This window comes from Microcebus murinus, chromosome 15 (assembly GCF_040939455.1).
Source record: "Microcebus murinus isolate Inina chromosome 15, M.murinus_Inina_mat1.0, whole genome shotgun sequence".
NCBI lineage: Eukaryota > Metazoa > Chordata > Mammalia > Primates > Cheirogaleidae > Microcebus > Microcebus murinus.
Genome location: NC_134118.1, coordinates 70,074,606 through 70,089,154, shown reverse-complemented (window position 1 = coordinate 70,089,154; position 14,549 = coordinate 70,074,606). Strand labels below are relative to the sequence as shown.

The 14,549-nt window shown below is 40.6% G+C and overlaps 1 protein-coding gene across 4 annotated transcripts in view; it reads right to left on the bottom strand.

Annotated features, from left to right (window-relative positions):
* The window catches only part of ASB5 (ankyrin repeat and SOCS box containing 5), a 68,151-nt gene that overhangs the window by 22,307 nt on the left and 31,295 nt on the right, over positions 1 to 14,549 (bottom strand). Inside the window, exon 1 of one of the 4 annotated variants that reach the window (XM_012770722.3) lies at positions 1,135 to 1,315. The exons of the other annotated variants lie outside the window; for them this stretch is intronic. Coding sequence (XP_012626176.1) covers positions 1,135 to 1,171 — 37 coding nt within the window. The 5' untranslated portion in view covers positions 1,172 to 1,315. Of the gene's footprint in view, positions 1 to 1,134; positions 1,316 to 14,549 lie in introns of those variants that run through there. 4 annotated transcript variants of the gene reach the window in all.

Genomic DNA, 14,549 nt, shown 5'->3' with positions numbered 1-14,549 from the left:
AGGAGTCATTGTATTTGACCGTAACCACACACTTATTTAACTCACATGTACGTTGGCCTACAGGTGCACCAAGGAAAAACAATCATTACTTTCTTCTTTCAAAACTTTAAAACGGATCAAATGCAAAGGCAATTTTTAAAGATGACTCTATGGAATCGAAGGAACATGTTATGGTTAATTCGCTAGAAAACGAAGTAAGGAACAAGAGGTTGAATGGATTGAGTGGGCTCCGCACGTGCTCGGTATGCTGAGCTTAGGATTTCATGAAAAAGGATGCACAATGGGTGGGCATGTTTGGGGACAGAATTATTTAAATGTTGGGTATCTATAATTGTATGAATAAAAGAGCACTGTGAAGTCTCTAGATATATGGAATAACCTAACAGCTTTCCTAGTGTAAATGCAAAAGCAAATTGGATAAATTAGAGGATACCATTAGGCCCTGTGAACGGGCAGAAGCTTTAAAGAGGTCGAGTGCCAGATAAAACCTAGGGAAAATAATAAAAATGATATTCTATAGAAGATAATGGACTCTGGACTATTAGGAAAAGTATCTAAGACATACCATAGATTAGAGATGGCCTAAAATTACTATCCGTGAAGACTAAGATAAAATTTTAAGCCTTTTAGAAAGGATATAGCATATGAAACAAGGGCAATTCCGTCTCCAGGAGCTATTCTATTTCCATTTTAACTAGTGCTAATATGCCTGAAAACACAGGGACCTATGCTTGGTGTGATCACCAGTCCTCAGCTGGGACAGTGATGACAAAGCTGGAAAAGTTTGAGGGAAGCAAACTGGAAACCGTCAGAGAGACGGAAACTCTTCTGCAGGACAGAAATCTCAATACTTTTAGAAACTTCCAGCTGGAAAGTTGAAATCTGAGAGGCATCGTGACAGAAATCTACATAGTCACATAAGGCGGGGTTCAGACTGAATAAAGTTTTTCAAGAAATTCTGAAAAACTAGAAAGTGGGATCACCATCTGACAAGTTTAAAACCTAAATTTGGGACACAAATGTAAACTCAAAAAAAACGAATCTTTGTTTTGTCCAGACAAGCAAGTGCTCCCAAGTGCAAGATATAATTCTTCACCTTAAATCATCACAAAGATATTCAAGAGTCTCTTCTACCTGTGAGAGCCAAATTTTCATCCTTGCAAAGATGCATCTGGAACAGGCCATGATTCAGTCCTCAGTGGCTACATTGCTTTGGCTTTCTTTACAAGGCCGTGCATTTGTACAACTCCCAAGAGTCATCTCTCAGCCCTATTCTTGCTCCATTTTAATTTTTTATACTATTATATTTGAACATGAATACCTAGATCTGATGGCCAATGGTGGTGAATGAGGCCAGATGAGGTCTGAGTGCAAAGCTGACATCAGCATCTTGGGACAAATTAAGTGATTGTTATCCAATAGTTGACCTTTGTTTCAAAGGTCATTCGCTTCTTATATATAGGTTGCTGGGAGACCTACAGATGTGGTCAATCCATGATATCTCCTCTCTTGGTTAGAAGTGAGTGTTTAGGAAAGGCTACTAGGGCCTGAAAAATCACAATTACAGAAAATATCTTCGAGATCATTACAAAACCACACATATAACAGAAGGGCCTAAGAATTACGTTGAAAAATATTTTATTAACATGTGTGTGTAAGGCTTTGGGAATAAATGTTATATAAGGAGGTCTTTTCAATTTTACCAACTTTGATACAATAAGTATGATATAAAATCCAATTAAATATTATATGTTTTCCCAAAACATATTTTTAGTACATCCTGAAACAAAATGATAAAGGGCTTCTGTTGAGAAAAGTGTATCTTTCCCCAGTGTCCAGGAAACTTAATCAACAATGAAAAGTAATTTTTTAGCTGTTACTTAAAGATGATTTTTATCATACTCAAATGTTTGTTAATATCGAAAGCTAAAAACTTCTTAAAATGTTTAAAATACCTTCTATAATGTTATAAAAGAAAAGATGTTCCTGAATTGGGAATATTTCAAGCTATACTGAATAACATTAATGATTTTTTAGAAAGACACAGATAATTTCTACATGCAGAAAGAAAATAATAAAGTACAACTTTAATTTCAAATGCCTAACTGGCCGGGTCTGGTGGCTCTCACCTGTAACCCTAGCACTCTGGGAGGCCGAGACGGGAGGATCACTTGAGCTCAGGAATTCGAAACCAGCCTGAGCAAGAGCGAGACCCCGCCTCTATTAAAAATAGAAAAATTAGCCAGGTGTGGTGGCGTGCAACTGCAGTCCCAGCTACAGGGGAGGCCGAGGCAGGAAGATCGCTTGAGCCCAGGACTTTGTGGTTGCAGTGAGCTGTTATATGATGACACCACTGCACTCTAGCTGGAGTGACAGAGCAAGACTATCTCTAAAAAAAATAAATAAGCAAACAAACAAATAAATAACATGCCTAAATACTAAGAACATGACAGACCATCATAAACCCTAAGTACCAAAGTATATTAATTTTTAGTTGTGTATGAGTGGATGTGGTGGTGTAAGGTCATTCCTTCATGGACCCATTCACTCAGTATTATTAGGTGCCTACCATGTGTTATGTGCTGGGGACACAAAGATGAAAAGACAGTTGCTGCCCACCTGGACCTTAAACACTAGGGAGGCATTTTAGAACTGTGTGAACCCCGATCATTGCAAGCAACCCTTGCAGTCAAAGTCAACAGTCAAAGGTTCTCAGAGTCATGACAAACTCAGAAATCCCCATAACTAGTTTCAGGGATGGCCCCTTAACTGCTCTCGTTGTTCATACAATATCTGATTTACATATACTTTTCACTGAAGTTAAATAAATCATAGGTAGCACCCTAAAACAGTGATTGTCAATAAAAAGGATGTGCCATGACCACAGACAGTACATTTTCATGACTAAGGTTTTTATTAAGTGCAACAGAATTTTGGAGAAAAAGAAGGCAAAAATTATTTTTGTTGTTATTGTTATTCTTAACATGGTATTCCTGAAATTCTTTGGCTAGCAGGTGAACTGTGATATTAACAATGGAAAGATATCAAAAAGAAAGACACCGTTGTAGGAGAAAAGATTAAACAAGAAATATCTAATCAAACATATTGATTCTATTTTTAAAAACAGGAATTGACATTTCTGCAGACTTCCGCTAAACATAATATTTAGAAGAAAGTATATACTGCCTTAAAATTTTTCTAACTGTGATGCATATAAATAAAAGATTTTATTTATTTTTTTATTTTTAGAAATAGGATCTCACTCTGTTGCCCAGGCTAGAGTGCAGTGGCGTGACTATAACTCACTGCAGCCTAAAATTCCTGGGGTCATGTGATCCTCCTCCTGCCTAAGCCTCCCCAAGTAGCTGGGACTACAGGCACATGCCACCATGGCCTGGCTAATTTTTAAAAATTTTTTATAGAGACAGGTCTTACTATGTTGCCCAGGCTGGCCTTAAGTGATCCTCCTGCATCAGCTTCCCAAAGTGCTGGGATTACAGTCATGAGCCACCATGCTCAGTCAGAAATAAAAGATTTTAAACTCTCATTGATGTAGCTACTTTTTATAAATTTCACTTGCATCAGCAGTTTACCTACATTTAATTTAAAAAATCACAGTAGAGCCACAAATAGAACTTCTCATTCCAATATAGTATAGTAGTTGGGAGCCTTAACTCTGTGATCAAACTGCCCAAGGTGGGTCCCAGCCCAGCCAAATACTAAATGCATTACCTTGGAAACGTTAGTTAATTTCTCTGTGCCTCAATTTCGTTATCTGGAAAATGGGGATAACAATAGTACCTACATCACAGGATTTCTGATTAATACGTAATTCCACAGAATTAATACGTAAATCAGAACAGTGCCTGGTACACAGCTTGCCCTCAGTTAAGGTTAGATCATGACATTTTCCTTACTATTATAGTACATGATGTAACATAAACACACCATTCATGCTTCCTTCACCTGATCTTGTCTTTATACTGATCTATAAAGTCAAAAAGCAAATTAAAAACTTATAGCTTTTAAGCATTTCAGTTACTGTTAAACCCCAACAAATGTTCATGGGTCATTAGTAGTAGCTCAGTGACTATGGTATAGATAAAACAGCTCTTGGCGTACAGTCTAGTAAGTTTCCCCATTCATAAGTAAAATAAGACAAAAAGAATAAGAAACCAACCAAACAAAAGCAAATAAACAAACAAAAACAGAGAAACAGAGACTTAAAAGAGCTGTGAACTAAAGCATGTATCAAGCCCATGTCATGGGTTAGTGTACTGGCTGCATTAAGAAATGAATGGTGGTTGACGTAATATAGTATAACAGCCAGCTATTTTCATGTAAAAGTCAAACAATTTAGAGAGAGAACGCACTTAATGTTATAAATGGGGGAATTAAAGAATAGAGGGTCAGGAGGAAGCCACAGACTATGGAACAATTTAAAGCGGCCGTACTCGAGAAGCACAGATCTCTTGACTATCCTACGCCAATCCCTGGGATCTGGAAGGTCTTGCGAGTGGCAATACACCAGATGACAGTTCCTGTGTGCAGGTTTGCTGGGCTGAATGAAATACTTTTACCTAACTCTTCCCTCAGATAAATTTTTAATTAATAGACACAGAACTGGTAACTTCTTAAACATATAGTAGTACACTATAACGTCTTAATCTGAAAATACCTTGACACATTTAATTGTCATGATCGCAGGGCTTTCGAATGTTGTTGCCAAAAGTGTGCGCTGCAATCCATTACTTCCTCCTGTCCATTTCCCCCCTAAATTTCCCTTGACTATGTCCATATTCATTTATTTCCAATACCATCACTCTTGAGCCAAAGGCCCAGGCAAGCTAGGAAAAAAAAACTGTGATGGTCACCGTTCTCCTCACATTCCTTCCAGTCATCCTCTGATCCACTCTCTCTATTGATTAGGTGATACGTCTGGGATTTGCTTCAAAACAATCCCAAGATCACGTTCACAGGTTTGATTGTGTTCTTCTGCCAAAGCAAGGTATAGAATATAATCTTTCTGTTCAATTTATGGGTCATGGTGTTATTTAGTACAGGAAAATCTGTCATAATAGATTTCTTAGAAAGCTGATTCCTCATGCTGAATTTGGTTTGCTGATATTTTAAGATTTTTGCAACTGCATTCATGTTTTATGAGATTTGCCTATAATTTTCCTTTCTTGTTTTGGTAATGTATTGGTTAAGGTGCAATCACTGTGAATGTTACAGAATAAGGGATGGGTTATACCGATTTTACCTTCCACATTTTGCAGGAGCTGATTGGGAGGTCTCTACAAGCCTGCTGTCTTTGCATCTGATGTCGGGCTTGACATCAGCCTAGGCTGCCTGGCTGGCAGTGAGAGAGGAAGTGGTCTGGGGAGAGCAAAGAAGAACTAGACCCTGTGGGAAAAACCGGGGATGTGTCCATCCCCATCCTCAATGATGTCAGTGACCAGAGGAGACGCTCGTGTCCTTTACCACGGAACTGCATGTATACCTGGTCTGGGACTCAAAGAAGTCAAATGGATATCTGGTTGGAGTAGGACCAGCTGTACGTCTGGATGTTGCTAAGTGACCAGTGACATGTGCAAGCAGCAGTAGCACCTACTGTCCTACACCAAACTGCAGAGTGTAGCAATGATAGCGTCTTCATGCTGCCATCCAAATCTTATACTAATTTTTCTTCTGGCCAATCTCCACTCAGAACAGCAGAGAAAAGGGAGGCAGTTGCAAAATAACTAAGTGGACCCAGCACGAAGCCACCACAGAAGGCAGGATATTTGACAGGCACATCTCAAAAGAAGAAGCACAAATGGTCAACAAACATATGAAAATGGCATTTTAGTCAGGAAAATGAAAATTAAACCATACGCGATACCCCTACATGCCTTCTGGATTGGCAAATATTTAGAATACCAACAACATGTGAATTCTCGTACACTGCTAGTTTCACTATAGACACAACCATGTTGGAAAACAGTGTGGCACTATCTGAAAAACTAAATATATACATGCCCTGTAACCTGGAAATTCTACTCCTAGAGCTATGCAAGCTTATTTGTACTAGAGGTTTATAGCAATATCACTCATAGTTACTCAAAATTCAGAATGTATTAATAATTTACAGTATTGAAAATGAATGAACTCCAGATACGAATAGATTTAAGTTTTTTTTATCATATAGCTCAGTGTAAAAAGTAAGCCCTGAAAAAAAACTTGTACAGAATGATTCAATTTATACAGAGTTCAAAAACAGGCTAAACGAAACCATTTCAGTTCAAGACATAGTCATAAGAGCTAAAAGTATCATGAAAGCAAGAATATGATTGCTATAAAGGTCAGTCACCCTGTCTTTGTGAGATGTGGAGAAGGTGCTTTGATTGAAAAGGGGTACCTGCAGGCTCCTGGGGTTCTAGAATATTCTATTTCTTAACTTGAATGGTGGTTGTACAAGTTTCTGTTTTAGAGTATTTTGTTAAACTCTCTCTAAAAAAAAAATGCGTCCATTTTCTCCCAGATGTGGTGTATTTTATGATCAAGAAAATATACATTACAAAAAGAGCCCAGACAAAAAGATTTTAAAATAGCGGAGAAAGTTAACGGAAAATGTTAACACCCCGCTAAGAGAAGTGTTGAGAAAGCACTTGGCTCTTCTTACCCTGACGTCCTTCACTGCAGACTGCAGCACTGTGGGGACTCCCTTGTGCCCTGACTGCCCCACCTGCTGAAAATCTGCTCTACACCTGAGGTCAGTAAGAGACTCGTTCTTCTCCTTTTTGTGCTGAGGAGTAACTGTTCACCTGCACGGAACAAACAGAGCACCCAAGGTGACCTGGGGACTTTCTCTTCGTCCTCGAAGTGTGCGCGGTGGCGAGGGTGAGAAAGTGTGCTGTGGAGGCTACCCCGGAGCGGCCGGACAGCCACGTGCTTCCAGTGACCTTGGGGTGATCCGTGAAAGGAAGTGAGTGTGGTCTGCAAGGCCACAGGAAGCTCTAAAACCACTGTCATTACGCACCGTCTGGTGACTCGCAGCAGTTGTTCCGAGGAGCTGAGTGGAGTCCGCCCTCCGTGTTCTGCGGTGGGGTGGCTGAGGTCATGGGTGCAATAAATCCACAAGAGATAACTGGGGTTCTCTGTGCTAAAAGCTTTCCTGGCAGAAAAAATGATGATTCACTAAAAGTCAAAATAACGTGAAAGAATCGCAGCATTTCGGAGCTGAAAGTGGATTTAGACATCAGCTACTTCGGTGATTTACAAAGGGCTTCAAAGAGGTTCGATAGAGCCACTGACAGCGTGCCAGCCGGGTGCGGGTGCGGGTGCGGGTGCGGGTGCGGGTGCGGGTGCGGGGCTGTCTTCAAACAGGGCAGCTTCCGCTCGACCAGCTTTGCAAATCGAGCTTCCAGATCCTCCCAAAAGAAAGGGTAAATGCTTTTTTTAAAAAAAAAGATTCAAAAACCACTGATCCTGTCTAACTCCTTCATTTCGCAAATAAAGACACTGAGGTGGAGAGAAGGTGGGTGGTACCCTCAGCGTCACCCCCAGGGCTCCCCGCAAAGCAAGACTGGAACCAAGACGGTGGGTCTGCTTCCTGCTTGCGCTCCTCCCAGAGCACTACACGGCAACCTGACGCCATCGGCAAACACATCTGAACCAAGGAATACTAAATGAGGAAGGCAAACACAGTTCTAATAATCGAAAGCGCCTACTTCATAAGGCTTTTGTGAAGATTAAGCGAGTTTATAACATCGTTCAGAACAGCCCCTGGCATGTGAGCGAAAACTGGGTGTTCTCCTAAATTATTGACGCCTTCCTGGTCTTTTCATTCTCTTCACCCACTTAGTTCACACGCGGTTCTATCTACCAACTGCCAGCTTGAAATTTTAAAAAAGAGTCACAAATCCGTTAGAGGAATGCAGTCAGCAGCCTGTGTTCTCCAGTCTGCAGAGGACAACAGCTGCGGGGAGAAAATCTGATCCGCACCCCGCACGAGGGCTTAATGGAAGAGCAATTTTACACATCATCCTTCCCCTGCCGCGGCTCTGGCCGCAAATAGTGTTACCACCACAAGCCGTGTGCTCGTGGGGGGTTTAGGCACGGGCAGCAGTGAGGGTGTTTTATGTTCATATTCTTCGTGACAACTGAACGTCTTTGCAGAGAAGTTCACCTGAAGAGCAGAAAGCACAGAAAGTCGGGAGTCCCAGGTGTGCTGGCCTCAAATCACACCGCGGTGGCATCACATCCACGTGACAGAACGGCTCCAGTGTCCCTGTGCCACTCTCCCTCTCCCCAAGTACCCCCAAACAGGGGCCATACGCGCCGTGGCCCCGGCTGTCGCTTCCTCTTTCCCATGAGTTACACTGACGACAGGCAAAGAGCGCCTGACACTGGAGACAGAGCGTTCCTCCCTGCGGGATCTTCCGCTGCCTGTGTATGGATAAGCCGGCCGAGTGCACAGGCAGGGCAAGATTTCTGTTGTTTGTTTTAATCATTCCTACCACTAGTAACTAAAACAGATACCAGAGGACTTGGGTCACGGCATTTCTTACAGCGTGTCTGGACAGGGGAAGAACTAAAGCCCAGGAGTACTGTTTTCAGTAGGTGCTGACTCTCAGTTTTATCTCAGCCACATCCCTTCTCGTAACGCCTTCTAACACCTGATAATTTTCTGATGTGCATTCAGAAAAAAGAGAGCAATCACCCTGTCAGTTATAATTCCCAGAGACGGTGTTTGTGTTGCTTTCTGTTTGCAGTCCACCCTTTAAAGGACTGTCTTGAGCATTTGATTTTAAGTGTACAAAGAAACAACCTTTAATAATATTTAGAGTGGCTCAGAAAGCTTAAAATATTAAGAAGAAACATGTATTCACTCACAATGGAAAATCGAAAGGCGAACGAGCAGCGTTCCTTACTGAAAGAAAAGCAACGTTCAAGTTCGAAAGACATGGAGAAGATACTGGAATACATTAACGGCCGTTAACTGACTCTAGTTAGAAAGAAACATATAAAAGGTTCTTTTTATTTGGGGTGCGGGAGGCTAGTGCCAATTTCATGAGGCTAAAAGAAGCCGGGAAGAGGGACAGGAGGGCTGATTAAGAAGAAGGAGTGGAAGGCATTACTTATAGATTCAACCTTTCAACCTCTGGCAGCATTGGCTTTCTGTCTTCATTTGCTCTTTGAGAATTAACTCCCAGAGTCACTGTCCATCAACGGCGTTCAGTGCATGTGCACGGCCAGGCTCAGGCGCAAGGAGAACAGGCACCACCCTGTATTGAAAGTGGTGATGATAATAAATCCCACTTCCTTAAGTTTGAATCCCCTCACTTTCTCCTTTCTTTTTTTTCTTCTTCTTCTTCTATACCTCCCTTCTTTGACTATTTAGTAAGTTCCTGCCATGTGCTAGGCGGTTTTCTAAATCCTGAGGATGAAACAAATCTCGGCTTTGTGAGGCTTTCAAGCCAGTAGCGGCGTTGACTCGGTTTAATGGTCTCATAATGAAGAGAGAAGACAAAAATCATTATTTGTGATTTGTTATTTTCTGAATACAGGCTCAGTTGCCTTCCGCTAGCCTTTGCATCAGCTTGATGAAGGAGCAGGTGTTCCTGGAAGCCACAGCTCTTGGAACAGTACTTTGCAAACCTGTGCATAGGACTCCAGGAAATTTAAAATATGATTCGGAGTTTGAGGTCTTGCAGTGATCCTGTGAAGTAATTCTGCATCTTCATTTCTAGACACAATCTGCTTATTAAAATGGTTCACTTTTCTTTTTTCTCGTCAAGGAAAAAGAAAAACCTTCTTGTAAGATATTTGTAGTTGAAAACCTATGATTCGGTCATTCCTGGAGAAACCAGCTGGCAGAAAGGGGCAGAGAAAATAAAGGAAAAAAAGCCAAATCCCTGAGCTAGCTGACTCAGCTCTTCACTGTTAATGGTGTCATTATTTTTTGTCTTTCCTTTTCAGCTGCCAGGGATTAAGAGAAAAGAAAATACAAGGACAAGAGGCTTTTAAGAAGGCTGGTTTGGCAAAGGACGTTAATATCCGATGATTTGGTGTGGGGGAGGTTAAGTAGCTTTGACACTTTCCACGACACTGCTATAAAAGAGTAACCAGGAATTTGCCATACCACACCATCGCAACATGCTATGACAAATTCATCACAGAGTCCTTACAGAACAGCCCAGGTTTTCTTACAATATAGCTGTGGTGACCCACTATTTGACCGAGTTTGCCCAGGAAAAGATTTCTGTCTAAAGAATTTCTGTGGAGAAAAATTTCTTGGACAGAGTAAGATCATAGAAGAAATTTCTGCAAGTAATTTCAAAAACCCCAGCTCTGAACCAGCTTTCCCAACCAGGTCCTGGTCACCATGAGCCAAACTCTGCGTGGCTTTGCTGAGGTCCTGTGGAACGGCCCAGAATGTCTTGCTTTCTTTTGTGACCTGGATCACAGAGAGTTTCTGGATAATAAGGATATCTTGAGTCTTTAAGGCACAAAATGAACTGCTCATTTTGGGCAAATCTGGTGCTACATATACTTTTCAAATAGCTAAAATTCTCTAGTATCTTCCCTTCCATATGGAAAGGGGCAATAGACAAAGCAGGAGTATGGCCCACGCACGTGAGGCTTGACTTTGCCACCAACGCTGTGATCACTCTGTGGGAGAGACTCCGAGGGGAAGACCCCCTGGTTAAGGGGAACAGCCCGGCAGCCCGTGGGATCTGGGTTGGAATCCTGCTTCTGCCAGCTACTACCTGAAAAAGCTGACGACTTCCTAAACCTTTCAGAGCTTCAGCTGATTGTGGTTAAGTTGACATTTAAATAAAAACAACCACTTAAGTTCCGAAACTGTCCACCTACACAGTGAACACAATGCTGGGATAGAACACCTGCTGCAGAGACACATCCTGGTATCATGATATGTTTGTAGCAACTGTTTGGCAAACACACTTGATTTATTATAATTTCACTATCCTTTCATATTGACACTTCTCTGTGTTACCAAATTGTGGGCAATTCTAATGCTGTTCTTGAATTTTTTTCAAAAGTGTAACGTGGAGAGCTAACATTTATAGAGTGCTAGCCAAGCCAGACACTGTGGTAAGTGGTTTAGGTAATAAAGTATACTTCATGTAAGATTTACATTCATCCTCTGAAGTAACTATCAATATCTCCATGTTACCAACGAAGAGACAGGTCTACAGGTGTTAAGCAACTTTCCTAACGTCACATAGCTAGAAAGTGCTAGAACCGTGATAGAACAATTATGTCCAGATAAATCATTATGCTATATGCAATGTGTTTTTTGACCTCCATTTTCTCTGATTTATGGGTTTTTTTTAATTCATTCTACAAATATTTGCCCACTTTTTTCAATATCCAAGGCATTGTTTTTCCTGTATGCTGTCCATAGTTATTTCATGGACCAAGTGACTTCTTGTCTAGCAAACTGTAATTTCTTTTCCAGAATAACAGCAGCTTTGACAGATCTACTTTCCTGGTAGTCCTGCTATAATTCGGTCTCTATTTAGGTATTTGGCAAGAATCACAAGTTTACTTCAGAAGCTTTAGTTTGATTACAAACTATATAATTTTTGTCCCTTTTATTTAAATACATTGTCTTTCAAAAGTAATAAGATAATCAAATATTCATTATAGTGCTATAGAATCAGGTTTGTGGTCATTTGTGTGTACATTTTAAAATTAAGCTTTAAAAATTATAAAAATCTCAATCATTGAATTCAATTAACTTTCATAAATATTCTTTTTAAGAAAATATTGTCAGGGCCAGTAGACTCTAGATACTGAGTTTACTTAAACAGATTACCCTTTCATTCTCCAACTTGGAGTGTCCTACCAATTAGACATGCAAGTATTGTTTTAGGACTTAGCATTTATTATGCAGGAGATTTTCTCTCCAACCCAAGCTAGTCTTGTTTTGTTGCTTTCTTAGAGTAACGGTAAGTAGCTATAAGACTTATCTCCTACACTATATTTTATTCGATCGATGGGCATTTCATCATAGCTACAGAAAGTGGGAGAGAGAAAGAGAGAGAGGCTCAGATTTTTCTTTAGCTCCTTTTCTTTGAGTTCTTGGAGAGTTACTCTGAAGAAGTATTTATTCTCTCTCAGACCAAACAGAGCTGTGATCTGTGTATGTGAACTCCAAAGCAACTAGCACTTTTTCCTTTTTCAAATTCACTATTCCGGATCCCAGTTCAAAAGGTGGCTAAGATGCACAGCTTCCAAAACTCAATAATTCATTTGGTGCATCATTTCATTCTAAACATGGCTGACTACTTTCACCTGATGGATGTTAGAAGTCATCGTTTCACCACTGAGTAAGGTAGAGTTTGGAAAACAAAAGTGCTCATAAATCTCCTCAGTAGTTAATCAAAGATGTGTTTAATTGTTATTGAGGAGTTGACTCACTCAGAAAGTCACCATGGCTTCCACAGCCATTATTTAACTGCCATTGTAGTGTGTTGAGAAGTGTTCTTTAGAAGTGTTCTTTAGAAGAAGGATGGCTTCCTTTCTCACTTTGGCGGCCTCACCTCATTCCATTTACTAACAAGAGACTCTGCAGGGTTATGATGGTAAAAGTGTAGATTTTCAATGGATGGGCCTTCAATTTTATCATCGTCCGTGTTCGTTTAAATCAAGCCACACCCTTGACAGTTGGGGTGAGCCAGTGCTTCTATTTAAAAACATGAATGGCATTTCGGCGTTAAATTTCAGTTTGTTTGTACTCTGCCCGTAGTCTAAGACTATAAGCCTTCTGGAAAGAGTATATGTATTTCTGAAATTTTCTATTTTACTCAGTAGGTAATAGTGACATGGAAATTTTAGCTGCCCCAATGGAGAAAGGATGCCTTCGTGCCATTTCACATAGTTATACACATTCCTGACGGGCCCCACATGTTTGGGGCTCTTCTAATTCCTAGGAAAGAATTTTGAAAAGATATTCAGTTATGAATAATATTATAGGATGGTTAGGTTCCATGAAGATACGTGTAACAAATAACATTTTAAATAAAGTGAAGAGGTTTATTTTTAAATATTTTTTTATTTGCTTCTTTGAAGAAAGGTTTCTTTTAAAGCCCAATTTACAAAGAATCATGAAAGTAGACTCTCTCTGTTCAAAGAGGGAAGAGGGGACCCTGAGAGCCTTGTCCCTCACACAATTCTAACCCAGAGGCCCCAAGGCCCATCTGGAAAAATCTTAAATCTACCCAGAAGGCAAATTTTAAAAATCCTGCCTCGTAGTAACCAATGGGGAATTAGAGAATTGAGGAAAAAAATCATTCTAGTGTATGTTTGCCCTTCACCTGAATTTCAGAGTGGACTTTAATTACAGACCACTTGGAAGATTCCTTCGGTACTAACAATTTGACAATCTGTGAGACTCTTTAATCCTCTCCCTCCCTGACCTGATATTCTTCAGGCATTGCCAGTCTGAAAGGCAATGGTCTGCTTTGTCGTGTTGCTGAGGAAAAGCTGGAAAGAATAAATGGCTTGTTCCCTACGCAGCTGGTGAGGAAGAAATGCCAACAGTTCTACACGGCCTGGGAGCGGGCGCTTTCTCTCGCTCTGCCCCACGCCACCCCCTTAACTCTTTGAGGACGGCTGCGGAGCAAAAGGCCTTCCAAATGCTCCACCTGCTTTCAATGACATGGTTTGTCAGTCACTGGGAATAGTCTTTCTTCTCTACTCTCCAGTTTGGCAAGTGAGCTTAATGTGCTGAAACTGTTGCAGGGCCCCACGGAATCGCCAGGAAGCCACTGTAAGGATTGCTCTGGGCAAATGCCAAGGAGGAGTCTCATCTTCTCTGCGAGGCAGTTCGTGCGATACACACAATGACATATTAAATCAATACACCAAGGATTCTGCAAAAGACTTACGGCCGTAATTATTTCCATCATTAGTTAGTGACTCTCAGAACTGTTTACTCTGGGATGTATATTTTGAGATGTGTCTTTTTTTTTCCCCTTCCCCATCGGCACCAGCCACTCAGCTATGTATCCTTTATCTCTAATGTCGGTACTTGAACCTTTGCTCCAGATGAACCCAGGCTTGTTTGGTTCCCCATTCTAAACGTTTCCTCTCCTTTTCTTTATATTCAGCTTGGTTGCATCTCCCTTCTACATAACCAAATCTATTCTGCCTTTGAACTTCTGTTCTAGGTTTGGCCTTCCCCATGAAGAGCCTACTCAGCCTCTCAGCTGGCCTCAGTTTCTCCGCCTCTTGACATCCAAGAGAACATCAACTGCAAAACTTGACTGTTTTCAATTTAGCACCTTAAGACTTTTTTACTTGCTTACTGTTCAGCATTTTGCATGTGCAAGTCTTGCGTACCCCCATCCAAGTCTTCTCCTTTTACTAAAAAAGCAAGTCACCTTTCATATGTGGTAAATATATACAATATACAACATATGTAATATATAAATTATACACGATATATACATCATATATATTATGTATTTTCATACGTTATATATTAGTTATATACTAGATACAGCTAAAATATATATACACAGTAGTATATGTAC